We start from the raw sequence: 23,249 nt of genomic DNA on the forward strand, positions 1-23,249 counted from the left end.
GGAACACATGGATGAGACAGGGAAAAACTACCGGGGAGTGTGGATACCTGAGGTGACTTGGAGCAAGCCACTCAACCCCGAGTCTTAATTTTTTCATCTGTCAAATGAAGGGGCTCTTATCTCTAGGCTCATCTGTGTAGCTCTCAAAGGCTGCCAGTCTGCGTGGTTGCTTCTGCATGAGTGACTGACAGCTGTGTCCCAGTGGGAGAGGGCAGGTGTGCACGTGTGCTTCTATGCCCCTCCCCCCAGAACAGCCCCTCCATTCTTTCCCCCTTTCCCGGTAGACCCTCCACCCAGTCCCCAGGTGAGCCTGGATCTTTGCAGCACCTCCCCCAAGTGCCTGCCAAAACCTGAACTCACCCCACACGCACAAAGGCACCCCCCACTTCCGTACCCCGCCCCCAGGCCTACAGAAGTCAGATGGGGTGACTGATCATTAACCCTATCCCTGCTGCTGTAGCAGCTCCGCGGACAGCTCCCCCACCTCGTCACTCAGGAGCCCCAGAGGCCAACGGAAGATTGAGCGTCAGAGACCACTGGGCTCCCGGGTCCCTGCGCCGAGGCTGTGTGATGGCAAGCAGAGGGCACGGTGGGCAGGCTTGGGCGTCCCAGCACACTGCTGGGGCCCTCAGCTCCCTAGGTGTGTGTGCGGCGTGGTGTGTATGTTGGGGGTCCCCCTTGCTAACTTCCTCCGCCAGAGCCTGACCTAAACCCCATCCGCCACCCCTGGGCAGCATCTCGCAGGGGGCCGCCTCGGCTCCTCCCCAGGCCGGCGCCCCTGCCCGGGCGGGCCAAGGAGCGTGGGTCCCCGCCCCGCTCCGTTAGGCCGGCGCAGCCGGGGGGACTTTGGAGCCGAAGAGGAAGCGCAGCGGGGCGGGGAGGTGGGGGTGTGTCGGAAGGCGGTGGCGGCCGGGTTTTATAATCCGCAGGGCGGGCGCGGCGCGGGAGACGGGACAGCACCGCATACCGCGCTATGGGGGCCGCGTCGGGCCACCCTGAGCTGGGGCCGCGGCCACCGCTCCAGCCGCTGCCGCTGCTGCTGTTGTGGCTGCTGCTGCCGCCGTCGCCACCCGGCGCCCTGGCTCTCGACCCCGCGCTGGAGCCCGGAGACTTTCCCGCCGACGAGGCTGGGGCGCAGCTCTTCGTGCAGAGCTTCAACCCGAAAGCCGAGCAGGTGCTGTACCAGAGCACAGTCGCCAGCTGGGCGCACGACACCAACATCACCGAGGAGAATGCGCGGCGCCAGGTGGGCGCGCGGGCCTGGGGCGGGGGCGGGGCCCAGGCGCCCAATCACAAGCCTGCGGCCGGGCGCTGGGGGGCGGGGAGTCACTGCGGGGCGCGCGCCCCCAGTCCGGGTGGTGGGGGCCCCCACTCCCCCCTCCCACTGCGCCCCATGAGACAGGCGGTGGCTGGCCTAGCGGCGCGGGCACATGGTCCGTGCCCACCACAGGAACCGGATGGAGGAGGCTGGGTCCTCTGAGACCGACTCTCCCCAGGTGGCAGCTCCCGGGGACACCTCAGGCTGAGTCAGCCGCAGTCTGCGCCGAGGGTGCCCTCTCAGCTCTGGGCCCCGTCCTCTCTGGCCTCAACCTACCCCTCTCACAGTTCCTGTCACCACTCATCTCTGTCTATTCTCCCTGTCCTCCCCCTGCCTCTGTTATGGCCCCAGTGTCTGCCCCACCGCTCTCCTGAGGCAGATTCTCCCAGTTCCTGACCCCGAGGACCCCGAGGAAGGAAATAGTGATCCCAGAAGCCCTAGTTCCCAGGAGCCCTTGGCCTTCCTCCCTCCCCCAGCACCATGGCCTCCACCATATACACTCTCCTGCCCTCCTGGTACCCACAGGAAGAATCAGCCCTGCTCAACCAGGAGTTTGCAGAGGTCTGGGGGCAGAAGGCCAAGGAGCTGTACGACCCAATCTGGCAGAACTTCTCTGACCCAATACTGCGAAGGGTCCTCAGTGGTGTGCGCGTTCTGGGCCCTGCCAACCTGCCCCTGGAGAAGCGGCAGCAGGTAGGCCAGGTGGACCTGAGGGGCAGAGGCAGAAGTGGCCAAGGTGCCTCCCAGTGCCCACCTGTGGTGGAGGGAGGGAGCTGGGCAGGGAAGGACTCTGGGATCTGTAAGGGGAAGCCGGCGGAAGCATAGACTGGCTTCCTGAAGCAAAGATTTTATTTGGAGATGGGATGGGAAGTCATTTTATATTAAAGCATGTATTATGGAGTAGAAAACAAACTTCAAGTAAACAGTAAAAGACAAAACAAGGGTTTTCAGAATTTCTCCATAGACTGGTTTGGCTCATGGGCTTCCTTAGAAAGATTGAAAAGGACTGAGAAGGCATCAAAGCCAGAGAGAGTGAGAGGGATTTGCTCTCACTGCGAGGTGGGGCCAAGCTCGGACTTGAACCCCAACCCCTAACTCTCAGGACACTTGTTTCCACCTTCAAAGGCTGTCTCTGTTGGAAGGGGAATAGGTGTCCTAGTGACCAGAAGTGCCCCTTCTGCCACTGAGTGGCCTGTCCAAGCCACATCCCCTCTCTGGGCCTTCTTTTCCTTCTAGCAAAAAGAGGAGGGGTTGGCCAGGTTTCCTGGGGATGTTTGTCACTAACATGTTCTCAACTCCCCAGTACAACTCTCTGCTAAGCAACATGAACAGGATCTACTCCACCGTCAAGGTCTGCTACCCCAACAGAAATGACACCTGTTGGTCCCTGGACCCAGGTACATTCCTGTCGCTACTGGGACTTCCTAGCCCTTCCCCATCACCCTGCACCCAGGCGGACAGCTGGTACAGAGAGTGGGTAAACCCAATCACATTGACCTCCAACGGGGTGGACTATCAGCTGCCCACACACCCTGACTTTTCCTGACAAACCGACTTCCGGAATCTCCAGTCCCCACCCCCATGTGTGCTTTGGCCTCTCCCCTTGCCACTAGCCTTCCTCCTGGCTACACTGTTTTTTTCCCTCTCATCGGTCCTCTCAGTCTCCCCAAGAGCCTTCCACAGGCCTTAGACCCCTCGTGGCTTCTACTTATGGCTTCCTCCTCTTCCCCAGACCCCCACCCCCATTTACTAGTGGCATCCTTGAGGTCAGCCACTCCATCCAATGAGCCATTAAAGGTCTGGGTTTCGGCTTCTGGATGTCCACTTTGTGTCAACCAGCTTAGATCATTTCCCTGGAGATAAGGGCCCTGCCTGGGGGCTTGCTTCGTATAGCTCTCAGCCCCATCCCGCCCAGCTTATAGGTTGCCCTTGGCTTTGGGGCTATCATGATGTTGAGGAAGCAGGTGGACATGGTGAGAACCAGTGTGGGAGCTCTGGTGAAGGCTGATGCTGAGTCTCACTTGTGTCTCAGAGCTCATGCATATCCTGTCTGTCTCGAGAAACTACGCCCTGCTGCTATATGCCTGGGAGGGCTGGCACAATGCTGTGGGCATCCCCCTGAAGCCCCTGTATGAGGAGTTCACTGCCCTCAGCAATGAGGCCCACAAGCAGGATGGTGAGCATGCCCTACCCCAGCCCTTGGGTGGGTGCCGCCCTCGCCAGCTTACAAAGTACTCTCTCATCCACTGTGTCCTCTGAGCCTCAACCCCTGAGGCAGACACAGCAGCTGTTAGGATGACTCCATTCACTGTCCCTAGGTCACACAGATTGTAGATGGTGGAACCAGGCTTGAGCCCCGTCTACCTGCCACCTGGCTGCCATCTTGCCCTCACACCACCTCTTCTGCCGGCCCCTCCCGGCACTCCCTCCCACCCTCACCCCACCCCTGCCCTGGCACTCGTCTTTGCCTATCATGCTCTCCAGGATCTATTTAGCTGGAGCTCAATCCCTAGATAGAAACTTGGAGACCAGTAACCCCCAAGCCATCCTTTCCATTAGCTGGCAGGTGCACAGGCCCTGAGCCAGCAGAGTGACAAAGTGGTAGCTGGGAGGTGGGGGTGCCAGAGCCTCAGGCCTGAGCTGCTCCCCAACGCCACCCCCGCTAGGCTTCTCAGACACCGGAGACTACTGGCGCTCTTGGTATGAGTCGCCCACCTTTGTGGAGGACCTGGAGAAACTCTACCATCAGTTAGAGCCCCTCTACCTGAACCTGCATGCCTACGTCCGCCGCGCACTGCACCGCCGCTATGGGGACAGATATGTCAACCTCCGGGGACCCATCCCTGCTCACCTGCTGGGTAAGGACCTGGCCCTGTCCCCACAGGTCCCAGGGATTTCCTCGTCGTGTCTCACATTTCAGAGCACTGCCCTGTTTACTCCCACATGCATGAGCCCATGTAGCTCGCCCAATGCCACCAGAAGCCAGTGATCTTTCTCATTGTCGTTATTATTCCTGCTGTCCAGATGGGGACCCTGGGGCTTTGGGTGCGTAAGTGACTTGGCAGAGAACTAGCAAGAGGCAGAGCTAGGAGTCACACTGAAGGCTTTGACTGCAGGTCCAGTGGAGGAGGAATAAGAATAGTCCCAGCGGGTGCCCCAGAAGGCCAGGCCTGGGGCCCTGCTTCAGGCTTGGAAGGCAGGGCCCCTAGCACCATCAGCAAGGGCCCCAGCAGCCTTGTCTGGGCTCCTGCTCTGCCAGCCCCAGGGTACCCGGGGTACTCGGACTGTGGGTGGGACTGATGTGGTGATTCCTGGCCTCAGCCGGCCGAACGGGCTGCTGCGCAGGAGTACCCCGAGGTCCAGGTGCCAGGGCCCAGGGTGCTGCTTAGGGACAGGCATGGGGACACAGGCACTGGCTGGGCAGGGAGCCCAGCTGTTCGGCTCCCCTCCTCCGTCTAGGGGACATGTGGGCCCAGAGCTGGGACAGCATCTACGACATGGTGGTACCTTTCCCTGACAAGCCCAACCTCGATGTCACCAGCACTATGGTGCAGAAGGTAAGTTCGGGTTAGGTCGTGTCGGGGCAACAAGAGAGAGACATGGGGAGAGAGGTGGGAAGGGGTCACGTGAAGGAGATGGGTTGCGTGGGGACCGTGGTCCCTCTCTTTCTACAGAGCAGCAGCCTGGAGTATGTGTACAAGTGGTGAGCTGGGGTCTGTGTCCTCCGTGAGGTCCAGCCCCGCCCCCCAGACCCTCACTGGCGGGGTGTGAGGACTGACTCCACTTTGCTTGTCCACTATGGTCTTTAGGAACCCCACTTCTGGGAAGGGAGGCCACAGCACACACATGTCCTTCGTAGGCAGGGAGCTGGCCTGGGTGGGGGACCCTGGGGCAGCCGCAGTGTACTCCTAGCAGGCGTCCCCTGACCTGGACCCACACCTCACCACCAGGGCTGGAACGCTACACACATGTTCCGGGTGGCAGAGGAGTTCTTCACGTCCCTGGGGCTCTTGCCCATGCCTCCGGAGTTTTGGGCAGAGTCCATGCTGGAGAAGCCGACGGACGGGCGGGAGGTGGTGTGCCACGCGTCCGCCTGGGACTTCTACAACAGAAAGGACTTCAGGTCTGCACACGGGACGTGGAGGTTCTGGGCCTCCGGGAATATCAGGCAGCGTGGGCACAGAGCAGCCAGTTCCCAGGCCTACCTCTACCCCAGCCCCAACACTGGCTGTTCCAGGGCTGCCATTAGGCCTCCTTCCCTTAGCAACTTTGACAGGCAGTCAGCTCTGTACCTTGGAATGGAAGAAAAAGGCCTGAGTGTGGGCTGGGGCAGGGCAAAGGAGCTGTGCGTTTGCCCCGGCTCCTCGAGCCCCAGGGCAGTGCCCTCCCCACGCTCTGCTCCCTGCCCTGCCCTGGACCCTCACCCTCGCCCTCCCCCTGCCCCCCGCCCCAGGATCAAGCAATGCACACGGGTGGCCATGGACCAGCTGTCCACAGTGCACCACGAGATGGGCCACGTGCAGTACTACCTGCAGTACAAGGACCAGCCAGTCTCCCTGCGCCAAGGTGCCAACCCTGGCTTCCATGAGGCCATCGGGGATGTGCTGGCGCTCTCCGTCTCCACTCCTTCACATCTGTACAAAATTGGCCTGCTGGACCACGTCGTCAATGACACAGGTAAAGAGGGCGTGCAGGACCCAGCCCAGCCCCGTCCAGACCCCACTCCATCCCATAGCAGGGCCCCACGTGCCTTTGCTCCCATCTGCCCTTATTGTTTCTGCCTCACTGTCCCAGGCCAGGCAGGTTTGGGCAGGCAGGTTTGGGGATCCACCTGGAGCCTTACAGCCCGCCCTACGTCCCACCCGAAAACGGCCCAAGGATCGTCTCCCAAGCAGGGCACCACGGTCTGGGAGGCTGGCCTTCCCTTGTATGTCCGCCCAGCCTCCCCTCTTGCTGGCTCCCCGCCAAGCCCACCTCCTCCTACCTGGACTCCCTTCTCCTCTGACCTCTCTCTTCTCATCTCATCTCCCAACAGAAAGTGACATCAATTACTTGTTAAAGATGGCGCTGGAAAAAGTTGCCTTCCTGCCCTTTGGCTACTTGGTAGACCAGTGGCGTTGGGGGGTCTTTAGTGGACGTACCCCGCCTTCCCGCTATAACTTTGACTGGTGGTATCTTCGGTGAGTAAACAGGGATTAGGAAGGGCCCCCATGGCACTCCCCACCCTCCTACCTCCATCAGTCCCAGTCCCCTCCTCTCTAATGACGTCTCCATCCTTTTGCCCACTGCATTTTTCTTTCCTGACTAAAACTCCCTCCTCCATGAATTCTTCCCCAATTCACCAGGATGGGAAAGGGATGGCTGGGTGTAAATGCCTGCTTAGCACTCTTTTCTGCAAAGGCTAAATCAGCCTGTGTGCAACCTTTAGGTCCTAAGACATTTTAACCATCCTCTTGTAGAACCAAATATCAGGGCATCTGTGCTCCAATTGTCCGAAATGAAACCCACTTTGATGCCGGAGCTAAGTTTCACGTCCCACATGTGACACCGTACATCAGGTACTATTGCCCCCCTTTCCCCTTCCCAGTTCTGTCACACCTTTAGTCCCCCTCCCTCTACTCTGTGAACCTGCACCACCATTCCCAGGACTTGTCCTCACATTCCCCCCTGGAATTTGAGTGGGCCTCTCTCCTGATCCAGACTTGGTTCTCCCTTCTCCCCAGTCATGCCCTGTTCTGGCCACTGCCCTGTGGGAAGCTGGATGGTGCCTGAGCAAGGGTCCCCCACCACTCCCTCTAACACCCAACCTGTGCCTGCAGGTACTTTGTGAGTTTTGTCCTGCAGTTCCAGTTCCATGAAGCCCTGTGCAAGGAGGCAGGCCACCAGGGCCCACTGCACCAGTGTGACATCTATCAGTCCACCAAGGCGGGGGACAAACTTCGGTGTGTGGGAGGAAAGAGAGGGCAAGTGGGAGGTAGAGGGGAGAGGCTGGTGAAGGGTATGTCTAGAAGATACTTGCCTGTTCCAGTGGGGATACGACAGGTCCAGTCTGATGGAAGGTGCCTTTCTTCCCTACCCCCTCCTTTCTTTCTCTCATCAAATATTTATTGAGTGGTCCCAGCTCTAAGGCCCCAGGGGCAGGCTGGCATGGGCAAGTCAAATGTCCCCTGCTCCCTTCACTGAGATCCTAGGTCCTGGAGCCTTAATGCCACTGTTTTTGCAGTCCAGTGGGGGCAGAAGTAGCTGGAGGTGAGGCAGGTAGGCCAGAGGCCAATGGTGGACACCAACCTGAGTCCTCTGTGTTCCTGCTTTGCCTGACAGGGAGGTGCTACAGGCAGGCTCCTCACGGCCCTGGCAGGAGGTACTCAAAGATGCGATCGGCTCAGATACCCTGGACAGTCAGCCGCTGCTCAACTACTTCCAGCCAGTCAGTCAGTGGCTACAGGAGCAGAACCAGAAGAACAACGAGGTCCTGGGCTGGCCGGAGTATCAGTGGCAGCCACCAATGCCCGACAATTACCCGGAAGACATTGGTAAAGCTCTGAGTGAGGGTGGGGTGGACCCTAAGGCAAGTTCTCAATTCTGGGCTCTGAACCCAGCTTCCACCCCCTGCATTTGGTTCTCCGTCAGCTCTTCCCAGCTGGGCTCTGGTACCCAGCTCTGGAAAGCCAGGCAGCCCCTTAGCTCATCAGAGGGGGCCCTGGGATGGGGATGGACCTATCTTTTCCCCAGCATCCTAGGGAGGGTGTGCTCAGATCTGAGGCCCCCTGGGGCAGGCGGACCGGTGACACTGCTCTATGAGGTCACACTGAAGGCTCAGTTCTTATTGGCTGGAGAGCAGTGGCTGCAGGGCTCTGCAATCTTACGGCCATGGGCCAAGGCTGGGCTGCTCCAGGACTGCCCAGCCTCCTCCTCCTCCTGCTGTGCTTTGGGCATCCCCTGCTGGTTCCCAGCCAAGAGGTCACCAGCCAGGTGACAATCGACCAGGGAACAACCAGCCAAGCAACAACCAGAAGCCAGACAACAACTCACAAGGCAACAACCAGCAGCCAGACAACCCAGAGCCCAAGTGGGACCAGCAGAGGGATGGGGCGGGGCCACTAGGAGGCGGGGCTGCTAGGAGGCAGGGCTGTGAGGGGGAGGGGGAGGGGTGGGGAGGGGGAGGGGCTGCGCCCAACCGCAGGAGAAGGCAAGGGGAGGCCTGTCTGTTTCCCTCCACTCTGTCCCACAGCTCTGGTGACTGATGAGGCTGAGGCCAGCAAGTTTGTGGAAGAGTATGACCAGAGATCCAAAGTGGTGTGGAATGAATATGCCGAAGCCAACTGGAACTACAACACGAACATCACCACAGAGGCCAGCAAGATCCTGGTAGGGGCTCTCCCCATGCCCTTATTCCTGCACACGCACACACACACCCACACACACACATACACACACACACACTCAGGCTCGCTCCTCCATCCGGGGACTAACCCTCCAAAACCCCAGGCTGGGCAGGCTGCCCCCTTTTTCCCTTCCCCATGTTTCCTCAGTAGGGGAGAGGCTGTCAGAATTTGTGGGAAACCCAAATGGAATTTCAGATTTGAGTGGGCATATATACTGAATGCCTAAACAAGTTGTTTTTAATTAACAATCAATCTGTTGTTAGTAAAGGAATAATCTGTACACAAGTGATGGCTAAAGTCAGTTTTTTAAAGGACTGAAGTCAGTTTTTTAAAGGACTGTTTGCCATCATGGCGAGGGCTATCCTTCCCTGCAACCCCACTCCCCACCTATGCAGTGAGCACAGGTTATACCAAGGTGAGCCGCGGAAAACTAATGTTTCTTGAAGACCTATGCTGGCCACTGTTCCTTGGCAGTTCATATCTATTGCTTCACTCATTCCTTGACAACCTCGCAAAACCAATGCTCTTATTCCCATTTTACAGATGGGACCCCGAGGCTCAGAGAGGCCAAGCCGCCTCCATCCTAACAGCCTTTAAGATGCAGGGTGGGGTTCCTCTTCTCTAACCCTGCCAGGATGTGTGTGTAGGTGTCCATTGGCAGGCATGGACCGTATCCCAGGGCATTATAGACAGTCCTGGTCGAAGAAGGTCTCTAGAGGCAAAGCCAGCAACTTGACAAAACCGTCCTCACCACCCCCCAGTCCCTTTGCTGCCCCCCCATGGCACCTCTTCCTCGGAGGCCTCTCCACAGCTTCTGGGCCTCACAACACGGTTCCCCCTGTGCCTTCAGCTGCAGAAGAACATACAGATGGCAAACCACACCTTAAAGTATGGCACCCGAGCCAGGAGGTTTGATGTGACCTATTTCCAGAACACCACCATGAAGCGGATGATATACAAGATTCAGGACCTAGAGCGGGCAGCACTGCCTGTCGAGGAGCTGGAGGAGGTGCGTGGCTTTGGGGGAGCAGGGAGTGGAGGATGTAAGGTCAGGACCAGGTCCCAATTCAAGGGAGCAAGCCCAGCACAGGATCTGGCCTTCGTGCCGCTGCCTCTTCCTCGATTTGTCAAGCTGTGACATCTGCACGTCAGCATACACCTACAGAATTACTGGGAACACACTAACCCCGGCTCCATGGACCCTCCCCGCTTGATGGGGCCTCCGGGGAGCAGGCAGAAAACGGGTGCAGCTCACTGCCTCTCTGCTTCCTCCTGCAGTACAACCAGATCCTGCTGGACATGGAAACCACGTACAGCGTGGCCTCTGTGTGCCACTCCAACGGCACTTGTCTTCAGTTAGAACCTGGTGAGCGCCCGGGGCTGGGGGTCGGGTTGGGGGTGGGGGCGGAAGGACAGGACCAGGCTGGGAGAGGCTGGGACTGGCACAGGGGTAGGGGTGCCCACCCGTGAAAGGGGGCTCAGTCGCTCCTAACGTGTGTGGTCCCATGCTCAGGAAATTCACCCCCCAGTCTTCCTCCAGTGGGGCTTCTTCCTCTGCATCACTCAGAACCAGCACCTCCTTCCTGGCTGGCCTGATCTCCTGCCCTCCCTTGCACCTGCCCACCCTGTCGCTCCTTCTAGGACCCCTCCAGCATCTCCCAATCTCTTCCTCCCTGCACTCTGCCCTTTAGAGCAGTCAGGTAGCTCAAATTTGTCTTTCGAGGGCTAAAATTGGGACAGGAACTCTAGGCACCTCCCCTCCAGACTCACTTCTTAATCCTATCCACAGCTTCCCGACCTCCCCTGGCCCCTCCCTTGCCCCCCAGAAACTGAAGCCACAACCCATAGAAACCACTTCCATGGTCCATCTTGTTATACTTCACTCCCTCCATCACCACTTCCTGCTGGGAGGAGTGGACCACTGTCTCCTGTCCCCTTTCTCTCGCCATACTGGCTGGGCCTTCTTACCTTCTCCCCTTTGAAAGAACCCACCCTGGGCACCCAAGTACCTGCACACAGATACACGCCCTCCTGACCCACCCTTCCCGGGGTTAGGAAGCCAGCGGCATTCTTCCTGAGAAATCTCCACCCAGAAACAGCTCCTTCCTGGCCCTCTGCCCATCTCCCATGTTAGAACAATGACAAATAGACGGGGAAATGGAAAATAAACAGGAGAGAGAAACAGTTTTCTTGGGACTGGGTTTGGCCTATGGGTTGTGTATATGGGTATGCACGAAAAGTGTGCGTGTGTGTGTGGGGGAGGCATGTGCATGCATGTGGGCTCTGTGTGTTTATGGATAAGTGCTTTAAAAGGAATGTAGCTTTCAGGCCCCTTCCCACCCCATCAATTAGCCTCTTAATCTAGGGCTGGGCCATCGGGTCACCGCCATTAGTAAAAATAAGAAACACCCACAAAAACAGAGCACTCACATCAGCAGAAGGTAGGTGTGACATTCTCAAAATACAATTTTCTCCAAACAAAATTAATTTGAATGTACTTTGTCTGTGAGAAGCAGTTATCACGTAGCGTAGCGAGTCAGATAATGAGGTAGAGACCGCCCCATATGTTCTCCGAAGTCGTCCAGCTCAGGCCGGGCCGGAGCAGGAAAGAAGGCTGCCGTTGGTCTGTGTGGGGCTTCAGAACGGACACAGGAGCTCATCTATCCTCAGCCCAGCTCTGTGAGGTGGATGTCAGCTCCATGGAATCCAGACGGAGGAGCTTCACACGTAGTCAGGGGCTTCAACAGGACACAAACCCAGGACTTCTGGCTCCCAGCTGATGCTTGCATGCTTCGTCTTCATAACTATTCTTTTATTCAGTCCAGTCCGATTATAGTTTGTAAAAGACACCCTAGGTCCTGTTGGGACTCAGAAGTGAACGAGGCATGCTCCCTGCGCAGGGGCCTCATGTCCCCATTTCACGTCCCTGTGAGGGCCAGCATTATCCCCATTTTATAGATAGGGAAAGAGGGTTCCCACGACTTGCAAGGTCACTTTGGGGTCAGTGGGAGACCAGAACAAGAGCTCAGCTATTGTGACCTCCAGGCCGTTTCTCCAGGCAGGGGGTGAGTGGGGATGAGTGGGGAGCAGCAGCTCTGGAGTCTGGGCCTTTGGATGGTGCCTAGTGGGGGACCCAGCCATGTGGCCTCACTGCTCGTATGGAAACAAGCACATTAAAACCTTGAAATTACCAGAGATGGTGTCCATGTCATGCTGAGCCCTGGGCCTAGCACCCTGTGGGGCCCTGTGGAAAGGACACCACCCTTTGTCTAAACCGGCTGCCTGTACAGTTTTATTCCAGTTCTGAACTTCTATGACTCGGTTCACCTTAGACGGAGATGGGAGGGGGGCCAAGGTCTGGGGGTTCAAGCCGTTCAAACCCCGCCCCCACCAGATCTCACCAGTCTGATGGCCACGTCCCAGAAATATGAAGAACTCTTATGGGCATGGAAGAGCTGGCGAGATAAGGTGGGAAGATCCATTCTTCCTTTTTTCCCCAAATATGTGGAACTCTCCAACAAGGCTGCCCGGCTCAATGGTGAGTCCCTCCTGCCAGTATCACTGGCTCTCTGGTCCCAACCCCCCTGGGGCCCTCAGAGACCCTGAGCCTGGTGAGCAGGTGGTCCCCGGAGGATGCAGCTGGCGGGGGGCTGTTCAGGGAATAATCAGGTATTCGGAGAGCCTGGCTGTGTCCCCTCTACAGGCTACAAAGATGCAGGGCACTCGTGGAGATCTCCGTACGAGATGCCGACCCTGGAGCAGGACCTGGAGCAGCTCTACCAGGAGCTGCAGCCACTCTACCTGAACCTGCACGCCTACGTGCGCCGGGCCCTGCACCGCCACTATGGACCCCAGCACATCAACCTGGAAGGCCCCATTCCAGCTCATCTGCTCGGTGAGGGCAAGCACTGGGCCTTCGGGGGCAGATGAAGACAGATGGCAGTATGAGGGAGGGTGAGGCCTGGGCTGGCCAGAGAGCAAAGGGCAGGCGCGGAATGGTCTGCAGATGGCACTTCAGGCTGGGACAGTAGAAAGACTTGAGCCTGGAGTGGGGTGGAGGCTGGGTGTGGGGACAAGAGCTGCTGCTTGCATTTATTTAGTGTCACATTTGCTACAGATGCCTGTGGTGCAAGTCACCATGGATGGGGCAGTGGCGGGAGGGCTTGATCTTGCCACCGGGAAACTGCCTCACCCATCACAGCTCAAGACAGCATGACACGGAGGCTGAGGAAGGGCTGTGCGTGGGAGCTGAGGCCTCCCCAGGGGTGGCATGTGAGCGAAGCTCTGAAAGATGAGAGGTTCTGACAACGCAGTGGCAGGGAGGAGAAAGACACACACACTGTTCAGGCTCAGGGAGTTAGAACAGAATCCTGAGAGTGTAGGTCCACTTCAACTTTGGGACCCTCTTTTCTCAGGGGTTGTGAATTCAAATGCCCTGAACACATGAAGCAGGCAGTGGAAAAGAAAATGAAGGGTGGTGGGGACTGGGGCAGAGCAGAGGCTGGCAGTTTCCTGTTTCCATTGGGCCATCAGGAACACGTTCCTGGGGGGCTTTACTATAAGCAGACAGGCCAGACAGGGCCACAGGCCATTTACAAATCACGAGAGCTCTCAGAAGCTGGTCCAGCTTTGGGTCTAGTTCCCACTCAACCAAGAGGGTTTTTACAGCCCAAGAGACCAGTTGTTCTTGATCCCTCTCTGATGAGACCAAAGAACATGAGAGTGGACATCAGCTTGATGACTGAGAAATACAGACCCTGGGAGGGAAGCAATATACCCAGGTGGCCTGGGGGGCTGGGGCAGAGCTGGGGCTTAGAACTCGGCCCTCAGGCCACGGGGTGGGAGTAGCCAGCCACTGGCTCACTCCTGCTCCCTCTCTCATCTCTCTCTCTCTCATCTCTCTCTCTCTCTCTCTCTCTCTCTCTCTCTCTCTCTCTCTCTCTCTCTCTCTCTCTCTCTCTCTTTCTCTAACAACTCTAACTCTCATTGCTTTGCACTTTAGACTCCACTTGATGTCAGCTCAAGCTTAATCTCCTAGGCTATGAAAGACTTTCTACTCCAAATCTATTTCTGGACCTTTCCACTCATTCAGAATATCTTCCTCTTCTCCAGTCCTGAAGAACTGGGCTCCTCTCATGCCCTAGAGGCAGAGGCATCAACCTCCCCTGAAGGCGGGTGGTTCTTGCCAGGTGACCATATAAACCAACCTCACGCAATGTGGAGGGGACAAAGCAGTGACTGGTCAGCCGTGCAGCCTGACTGCCTGCCTGCGTTTAAACCCCAGCCCCTCGCTGGGGAGCCGTGGTCCCTGGGCGGGTGACCTGACTCCATAAGTGGTGGCCACAGGCGCATAGATGTTCCGGGGACCTGAAGCTTTTGCATTTGTACACAGCTACTAGTCACACTGGTATTCACTGCCCAGGGACAGTGAAGACCACCTTGACTCCTTGGTGGCCAGCCACGGTCTCACCCGTGAGCCAGGAAAGCAGTGACCTTGTGGGCTGGGTGTGCAGACTGAGCATGATGTATGTCAAATGCCTGGCACGGTGTGCAAAGAGTAGGAGCTCGAGAGATGCCGTGATAATCAGCAGGACCGGGATCTGGTTACCCCTCCCTTCACGATGGAGCTAAGCCTAAGGATAACATCTGTCTCTCCTCTCTCCACTGTCTCTTCCCCTGCCCGCCTCCAGGGAACATGTGGGCGCAAACCTGGTCCAATATCTATGACTTGGTGGTGCCCTTCCCTTCAGCCCCCAACCTGGATGCCACGGAGGCCATGATAAAGCAGGTCCGCACGTGCCCCCCACCCCACACTCCTGCTCCTCCAGGGCGGCCCCAGGGCACAGAGGAGGGGAGGGCCCTGTGGGTGGGAGAGGACCCTCTGATCCAGGAGCTCCTTCCAGCTGGGCCCTCTCCCAGTACCTTCCCCAACTGTGGCACGCAGTCTGTCCCCACAGTCCCCAGTTTGGGCAGCGCTCCATCTGCTTGCAGGGCTGGACACCCAGAAGGATGTTTGAGGAAGCGAATAATTTCTTTACCTCCCTGGGGCTGCTGCCTGTGCCCCCCGAGTTCTGGAACAAGTCCATGCTGGAGAAGCCGACCGACGGGCGGGAGGTGGTGTGCCACGCCTCTGCCTGGGACTTCTACAACGGCAAGGACTTCAGGTGTGTCCTGGCTGCAGCCAGGGGACCTTATCCTGAGACCAGTGGGCAAGGGGATGAGGCAAATAAAAGCTCCAGTGCTGTCCCCTCTCAGCCAGAGTGAGGAGAAATGGGTGCAGGGGGCAGACGTTGGGATAGAGGGTCAAGAGCATGGGGCCTGGCCCCCAGGGAACCCCATCCACCAGGTGGGGGTCTGCTCAAGTGCTGGCCAGCTCTGCCAGCCCGGTCGGTGTCAGCATCCAAGGTCCCAGTCCTGGGTGTGAGCTCCCTCCAGGGTGGCCCCTGCATACAGCCGGCCCTCTCTTTGGGCGCATGTGACTTTACACAAGGAGGCACATGAGGACACGGGGAGTTTCGCACAGGTCGCCCCTTACCACTGACAGAGACTCAGAAGCTGTCTTCATTCGAGGGTACTGTTTCAGTTATCTGTTGCTACATAACAAACCACCCCAACACTTAGTGGTATAAAACAACCATTTGATCATTCTCATGATGTTATGGGTCAGGCAACACACAGTAGAAATGGCTTTTCCCAGTTCTACAAGGATGGAGACCTCAGCTGGGGTAGCTCTGATGGCAGGATGGCTGGGATGGCTCAGTGGGGCTATTCTGGCTATTGACTGGGTTCCTCAGATTTTCTTCATGTAGCACATGCTGCGGCTGGAATATTCGAGTTGGCTATTTCACTAACATGTTGGGTCCCTGAGCTCGGAGGGCTGCACAGCTGGGGGGGGGGGGTTGGTGAGACCTCTCCCTCTCCAGGCTAGCTTCCTCACAAATATGGCAGTCAGGCAGCTGGCATCCCCCAGAGTGAAAGCAGAAACAGCCAGATCTCTTAAAGGCTAAGTCCAAAACCAGCAGAGTCACTTCTGCCAGAGATTATTGGCTGAAGCAAATCACCGGGCCAACCCAGATTCAGGAGACGGGAAAGCAGACCCCACCTCTTGGGAGAGTGGCAAGGATGATCTGCCACAGTGGATGGAGTGGCTCTTATGAGAAAAGTGGACCCGGAGAGCCTGGAAGAACCCAGACAGAGTTCACTGGATCACCTGGCCTTTGCCCTTTCCTTCAAAGGCATGAGGTCTGTAGCTATAGGGCTGAGCATAGACAGAATTGGTGGGGTGGTGAGACCTCTTTTGGGGGTCCTCCACTGTACGGAAGTCACAGTAGAAGATAGACAGACCCACAGCCTCGTTGTAACTGGGATGGTTGGCAGCTCTTTCCCCTCCTGACAGAATGGCAGAAAAATGGGGTCAACTGAACTGAAGGGCTCTGCTTAGATTCAAGGGAGAACTTCATTGGCTCAGAAAAGAGAATGAGGAAAGATGGAGAAGGAGGTGGAACCTCTGGCTTGGATGGCTCACACACGTCGTTTCAGTCCCGGCCATCGGAAATCGTGGGGTGAATAGGCTTGCTGGTGTTGGGCACATGAGGTGCTGAATAGCTCAGACACTGTTGTTTCCTTCAGAAAACCTAAGTCTTGGGAGAGCCAGACATGTGCACGAGAAACCACGGGATCCACATTCTAGAAAGTCCTGCATTGACCATCACCAAGTGTCCCACTGCCTCCAGAGCAAGTACTTTGCACAGTTAGAAAGCAACATGGCCGTGTGGGCTGGAGTTATTCAGGGAAGTTGGAGGCAGAGGAATGGCCTGAACGACTATATGTTAGGGGCTGCGAACTCCCAGATTCCTTCTTTCTCTGGCTCACTCTGTGTCTCCTTTTGGTTTTCTTTCCCATAATTCTGTGTTCCCTTGCCAGTGTAGAGCAGCAATGGGCGTCTGCTCTGAGTTTAGAAAGGACAGCGGGTCCCTTTGTGCCCAGGGTTCCTCACTGTGCCCTCCCACACCCTCTCCCTACCCCTAGGATTAAGCAGTGCACCAGCGTGAACATGGAGGACCTGGTGGTCGCCCACCATGAAATGGGCCACGTCCAGTACTTCATGCAGTACAAGGACTTGCCTGTGACCTTCCGGGAGGGTGCCAACCCTGGCTTTCACGAGGCCATTGGGGACGTGCTGGCGCTGTCCGTATCTACCCCCAAGCACCTACACAGCATCAACCTGCTGAGCAGCGATGGTGACAGCTATGGTGAGAGAGGATTGGGAGATGCTGGTGGGCAGAGGGACCAGAAAGGGGCAGCAAGCTTAGGGGGTGAGGAGAGGGGACTTAATGGCACACAGGCAGAAGTTGGGACAGAGCAATGGGGGTCACGGGGCCCACCCGCAGGGTGAGCTAGGAGGATGGAACCCACAGACCACCCCAAGGGGTAGGTCACAGGACCCACAGAGAGACTGCCCACTCCTCCCCTCTCCACCCATTGCACACCCATCATGGCTGAGCTGCTCGGGCATGGCAGGAGGCAGCCACAGATCTGACAGCGAGTTCCCCTCTCTTGACAGAGCAAGACATCAACTTTCTGATGAAGATAGCGCTCGACAAGATCGCCTTTATCCCCTTCAGCTACCTCATTGACCAGTGGCGCTGGAGGGTGTTTGACGGAAGCATCACCAAGGAGAATTACAACCAGGAGTGGTGGAGCCTCAGGTTCTAGAACATTCCTGGGGAGGGTGGACGTCCAGGGTGATCTCCATGGGAGTGTGTGTGAGTGTGCACGTGGTAAATGTGTCTGTGTATACAGCATCGAAGTGTGTGTTTGTGTGTGTACATGTGCACATGAGCCTGTGTGTTTAAGGGATGGGGTCCGTAGGGGGCGGTTGTGCACAGAGGCACAGCACACCAGAATCCAGAGTGTCCAGTGCAGCCCCAGGTGCAGGGACCATGCTTCAAGTGAAAAGCGCCAACCCTCCCTGGTTTGAGTCTCCCCAAACCCTCCCTCAGACATGTCTTCCCTCTTGACAGGCTGAAGTACCAGGGCCTCTGCCCCCCAGTGGCCAGGTCTCAAGGCGACTTTGACCCAGGGGCCAAGTTCCACATTCCTTCAAGTGTGCCTTATATCAGGTAACAAGGGAAAGCCAGGAGGCCGCTCGGTGTTCAAACTGCTCTCGTTGCCAAGTCGGGTCGGGGTGACCTGGGGGACCTGGCTGCACTGCACACTGTGCCTGGGCCACCCACCTGCGACCAAAGCTGGCTGTTATTTCACTCTTTTGATATGACAAGAGCCTCTACCCTCCAGACAATTGAAAACACAAAGTACTATCATTGACTGGTGGTTAGGAGACCTTGGGTCAGTAGTTAACATTATTAACCATGACCCATGGCTAGAGCATGACTTGAGCACTCTTGTTCATTGTTTTCTTAACAAGATTGTGATTCCTTTACTATATATTGGACATACTGCCTTTGATAGAATTTGACTTGTACCTAGAAGACCTTCGATACACTAAAACTAGGATTAGAGACCCAGTGAGACTGGGAGGTTATATTAATAGGAGCATGAGGTCGTGGGCTTGGGTCAGACAGAACTGGGTTCGAATCTTGTCTCCACTTCTTTGTTTCCTTGAGCAAATTCCTCAGTGTCCGTGAACACCAGCTTCTTCAGGATGTCACAGGATTGTTGCAAAAGTTTACCTCTTAGCATACTGTGTAAGACGTAGCAGGCTTGGGAATGGTGGCCATAACTCATCAGTACTTAATTATTCTCTGAAATGGCATGTGTAAACACACATGAGTCATGCAGCCACAGTGTGAAGGTATCCAGCGCAGCCCTCTTCCTTGTATGTGCTACAGGCTAAAATGGGAAATTGCAGGATCCGGAGTCCTCCTGGGAGGGAAGCATCTGGGGAGGCCCCAGAGTGGGGTTCCAGGTAGCCCAGGCCACCCGTGAGGTGAGGGCAGTGAGGGCTACCCCAAGAGGGCTGTGACCCTCTCCAGCTCTTGCCTCCTGTGGTCCCTGGAAGCCTAGTGAGGGAGGGCCCGCCATGCCCACCTTTTCACCCCAGCACCTTGGCATGATGTCAGCACATAGTCAAGACCTAATAAATAAGTGTAAGGTGAATGAATTGTGTCCCCCAGGGTCCATGAAGGGAAAGAAAGTCTACTCAGATGCTCCGGAGAATACCAGTAGGCAAGGGACCCAGGAGACCAAAGGGTACCTGGGAACAGCCTGACCTTGACAGTACACCAGGATGACCCATAGGGAGAGCCTCCACCCTCTTTCTTGAGAGGTTTCTGGGCTTCCATGCTGGCACTCACTTTCACACAGAAGCTAGACCCACGTGATGGTTAGCTTCTGAGCTTAGCATAGATAATTCTCTAGGCAGGGGCGGGCAAAGGAGACTCATTCCCAATTCTGACCGGCAGCCTTGGCAAAGCACTTTTAGGAAACACCAAGAAAGTCAGTGGCACATGGCTTGTGCCCAGCATTCAAAGTGGGAGGCCTGTGTTGCTTGTTCGAGATGTTCAAAACCTCTGCAGACTTAGTGGTTGCTCCGGCCTTGACTAGCAGATTTTCACTAGGGGATCCCTGCTGATTTTGGATCAAGGAGATGGTTTGGGCTGGTGTTTCTGTCCAGACTGCCCTGCTATTTAGATGTGACCCTTTGGGCAAGACTTGGCCTCTACTTGCATATACCCCAGGGATGAAGCCCTCACTGCTCCCAAATCAGCCTGCCAAACCTTTGAAGGGCTCTGCCCCGACCTTCCTCCTTCATGAATGACCCCCCAGAGCTCCTCGGCACAGGCCCTCCTGAGATGTGGGAGGCGGGGAGGGGGCCTTGATGACTCTGAAAGCTGGGGTGGGCTCATCCTGACACCCTGGCTGCAGTGGGAGGTGGGGGGCGGCCAGGGCTCAGTGTCACTCCTCCCTCCCCTCCAGGTACTTCATTGGCTTCATCATCCAGTTCCAGTTCCATGAGGCTCTGTGTCAGGCAGCTGGCCACAAGGGCCCCCTGCACAAATGTGACATCTACCAGTCCAAGGAGGCAGGGAAGCGCCTGGCGTGAGTCTTTCTTGGCCTTCTTTTGACTGTTTTCCACCCTCTGACTACTCAGCTTTGAGGGGCCTCGTGCGGCTCTTCTGGGAACACCTGCCTCTCTGGTGCTTGGGCTGGGAACTCCCAGGTAGAGCCTGTATTGCATCTTAATGTGCCCTCTCCAGGAAGGAACAAGAACCCTGGGGCCCAAACCGGTCCTCCCCAGCCCACACCCCATCCCAGACTTGCCCAGGTCCTCCCAATCCCAAAGGGGTTTGGAAGGTGGGCGTTAGGCTGAGGTGGATGTTAGAGTGAGTGAGCCTCCTCACCTGTCCTTCTGACTCAGTTTCCCTTCTCTGGTGCACCCCCAGGGACGCCATGAAGCTGGGCTTCAGTAAGCCATGGCCGGAAGCCATGAAGCTGATCACCGGCCAGCCCAACATGTCCGCCTCAGCCATGATGAACTACTTCAAGCCGCTGCTGGACTGGCTGCTCGCTGAGAACGGGCGGCATGGAGAGAAGCTGGGCTGGCCTCAGTACAACTGGACGCCAGACTCTGGTACCACCACCACCCCCACCTCAGCCCCGGGCCAACCCCCAGAGCTCGCTCAAGATCAGGCCCCCTCCCTAGCTCAGGCAGGTCCGAGTCTGACCTCAGAGCGAGGATAGGGAAGCCAGCTGAAATGACCCCGGCCCAGCCCTGCCCACCACCCTGCCCACCGGCCTGCTTTCCTTGCTTCCCCTGCTCAGCTCGCTCAGAAGGCTCATTCCCGGGCAACAGCCACGTCAACTTCCTGGGCCTGAACCTGGAGGAGCAGCAGGCCCGTGTGGGCCAGTGGGTGCTGCTTTTCCTGGGCGTCGCCCTGCTAGTGGCCACCTTGGGCCTCACCCAGCGGCTCTTCAGCCTTCGCCACCACAACCACCGCCGGTCCCACCGTGGGCCCCAGTTCGGCTCTGAGGTGGAACTGAGACACTCCTGAGATGAACAGGCCTTGCAGACCAGCTGGGGAGTATCCACCACCAAGAGACCCTGGTGGGGACATGGGGTGGGCCGAGGACCCTGACCCTCCACTCTTCTCACAGCTCACCCCAGCCCACCCTCCTCCTCCTGCCCTCTCTTTCCTTCCCCCTTCACCTCCAGTCCTTTGCTAAGAATTCGTCCTCCAGACCCCTGCCCCTCAGTACCCGGGCACCAGGCCATCTAACAAGGAGCCCCTGCCCTCAGTCTCTCTGTGAATACAATTAAAGGTCCTGCCCTCCCATCTGAGTCTGTGTCCCTCACGGGGAAGCCAGGGACAGGGTCAGAGATGCTCTCCCGCCTCCTGGCAGTCAGGCGGGTCACTTCAATGGGCGTCTTCATCCTCCTCCAAGAAGAGCCTGGGAAAATGCCCCAGAGCTCTGGCCCTGGCACCACCCAGCAGCGCCCACGCCTGTCTTCCCTCCAGCCCAGGCAACAGGCCAGTGTCCTGCCTTGGCAGTCAGCCCCTGCCTAGCCCAGACACCAACCCAGGAGGACTCTGGGAAGCAAGCGTTCTGAGCTTCTGGCCTCACATTTCCATAAGCTTTGAGAGTCCTACCCTGGCTGTTTCCATAAATGGCCGGGTCCCCCAGATGGAGGGATCCCCTGGGGGAGAGTAACTTGTATGTGTCTGACTCATTGAGGGTACAGAAGTAGCCCTGTGGTCACCTCAAGCTCCTGCCTACACCAGCTCCGTGTCCACTTGTGTAAGTGGACAGAGCCACTTGAGTATTGCCCCTGGGGCCCAGGACCAAATCCCTTCCACCCAGCTGGAGAGGGGCCCGAAATGCTGGAGCGTGGCAGTTAGCTGGAGGCCAGGCAGGAATTGTCTTCCAGAGGCCATCCCTGCCCGTCCCCCCAGGACGTGCCCTCACCCTGAGCCTCCCCTCGGAAGGCCAGTACAGGTTTGAAGGAGTATCGTTTTGAGGGACATTTTTATAACTTTTATCTACATGTTTACTGTAGAAAATTTGTAAAATACGGAGAACTATAAAGAAAATAAAAGCCCTTTGTATCAATACCGGGAGATAAACACTGTTGACATGTTGGTGTATAGTTTTCCGGCCCTTTCTTCTCAGCACCTGTTTTAAATGGGATCACACTGTGCTCAGAGTCATGCATCCTTTTTCCAGTTAACACGACTAGATGTGTTTTTCAGATACTTAAATGCCAAAACTAGAACCTAGTCAAATGGAAGTTGGTCAGTTTCCTGGGATAAGAGGCTTCCATTGCCCAGCCTGGCTCCCTCTGTCAGGACGCTCGGCCCCGGGCCTCTTCTCAGCTCTGCTGATGCCTTGACCCCAGTCAGACCCAGGCCCTAATATCTGTCCCCCAATATCCTTTAGTCCACTTTTTGCCACCCCCATCTCCAGCTGCCAAGTGTATCTGTGTTTGTGGCTTTGTGTGTGTGTGTATAAGTCTGTGTGCACACAGGTTTGGTTGTACAGGCCTGTTCCATGAGGCAGGATGTGGAGTTGAGGTATTTGGGATACGCAAGAGGGTGGAAGTTTATGATTACTTAGGACAATGGAATTTATAAACATATCCTCTAAATAGTTCCAAGCCTTTCTCACAATAGACGTCTTTACCCCCCCCTCCCAGCCTGATGTTTTGAAAGCTGTTTGTCTGCCAAACAAAGGTCGTTGTCACCTCACCCCCTTTCTTAGCTCTCTGAATTGCAGAGGTTCAGGCTGCCTGTGAGAGCTTGTGGGCAGTGTGAGGGTATCAGCATTCAACACCCAAAGTTCTGAGCTACAGAATGAGGGCAAAAAAACAATATTGTGGTCAGTCTGATCAGCCTTATCTACTAGGCCTTTTGAAATATTAAAATTGTTCAGACTCCTGTTTCTGCCTCCATGGGAGAGGGGGCAGAGGCCCGTTCTACCTGGAAGGTGGCAGAGGAAGAGGAGGTGTTGACAGCGGGAACAGGGGCCATTCCAGCAGTTTTTACTGGTGGCCTAAGTCTGAGCCCTTATCTGTGCTGTGCATGCCAGGCATTGGCTCCTGGGTGACCGGCTCTTTCTTACCTGCACGGACCAAAGATATGGTTGCTGGGCAGTTTTTCTGAGCTCCCCAGCCTCTCTCAACCCTTACTCTTGATGGATGAATGGAGAATGAAATTATGTATATGTATATATCACATTTTCATTATCTGAATAGTACATATACACACACAAACACACACACACACACACACACATAGCATATGTATATATTTACACACACACTATTCAGTATTCAGCCCTAAAAAGAAGGAAATCTTGCCATTCGCAACAATATGGAGGGACCTTGAGGTCATCATTATGGTAAGTGAAATATGTCAGACCGAGAAAGGCAAACACTATGATTTCACTTACACGTGGAATCTAAACACAAAAACTTACAGGTACAGAGAACAAATTGGTAGTTGCCAGTGGAAGGTGAGAGGGTAGGTGACGGGTGAAGGTGGTCAAAAGGCATTGACTTCCCGTTATAAGATAAATGAGTCCAGGGA

At 56.4% G+C, this 23,249-nt stretch overlaps 1 protein-coding gene across 2 annotated transcripts; it reads left to right on the top strand.

The window, feature by feature from the left end:
* Nucleotides 1-593: 593 nt before the first annotated feature.
* ACE (angiotensin I converting enzyme) lies at nt 594-21,776 on the top strand. 2 transcript variants are annotated; one of them, XM_081027325.1, is made up of 25 exons: nt 594-1,246; nt 1,844-2,011; nt 2,622-2,715; nt 3,351-3,494; nt 3,985-4,176; nt 4,778-4,875; nt 5,269-5,441; nt 5,772-5,995; nt 6,354-6,498; nt 6,778-6,876; nt 7,138-7,260; nt 7,640-7,851; nt 8,550-8,686; nt 9,554-9,712; nt 9,982-10,069; nt 12,098-12,241; nt 12,407-12,598; nt 14,394-14,491; nt 14,695-14,867; nt 16,732-16,955; nt 17,267-17,411; nt 17,727-17,825; nt 19,642-19,764; nt 20,109-20,296; nt 20,488-21,776. In XM_081027325.1, the coding sequence occupies exons 1-25, from the start codon at nt 974-976 to the stop codon at nt 20,715-20,717; spliced, it is 3,945 nt and encodes a 1,314-aa protein (XP_080883451.1). In that variant the 5' UTR covers nt 594-973; the 3' UTR covers nt 20,718-21,776. The 2 variants fall into 2 exon arrangements, with proteins under 2 accessions (XP_080883451.1, XP_080883452.1); XM_081027326.1 differs by having other exon boundaries at nt 849-1,246; nt 20,109-20,383; nt 20,497-21,776.
* Nucleotides 21,777-23,249: the final 1,473 nt, after the last annotated feature.

This window comes from Rhinolophus hipposideros (genome assembly GCF_964194185.1).
Source record: "Rhinolophus hipposideros genome assembly, chromosome: 20".
Taxonomy (NCBI): domain Eukaryota; kingdom Metazoa; phylum Chordata; class Mammalia; order Chiroptera; family Rhinolophidae; genus Rhinolophus; species Rhinolophus hipposideros.

Bases quoted from the DNA above. Each gene is read 5' to 3' on its own strand.
- ACE (XM_081027326.1), top strand. From the start codon at position 974: ATGGGGGCCGCGTCGGGCCACCCTGAGCTGGGGCCGCGGCCACCGCTC. The intron at 7,261-7,639 runs GTGTGTGGGAGG...TTTGCCTGACAG, and splicing joins AAGGCGGGGGACAAACTTCG to GGAGGTGCTACAGGCAGGCT. The intron at 16,956-17,266 runs GTGAGAGAGGAT...CTCTCTTGACAG, and splicing joins CAGCGATGGTGACAGCTATG to AGCAAGACATCAACTTTCTG.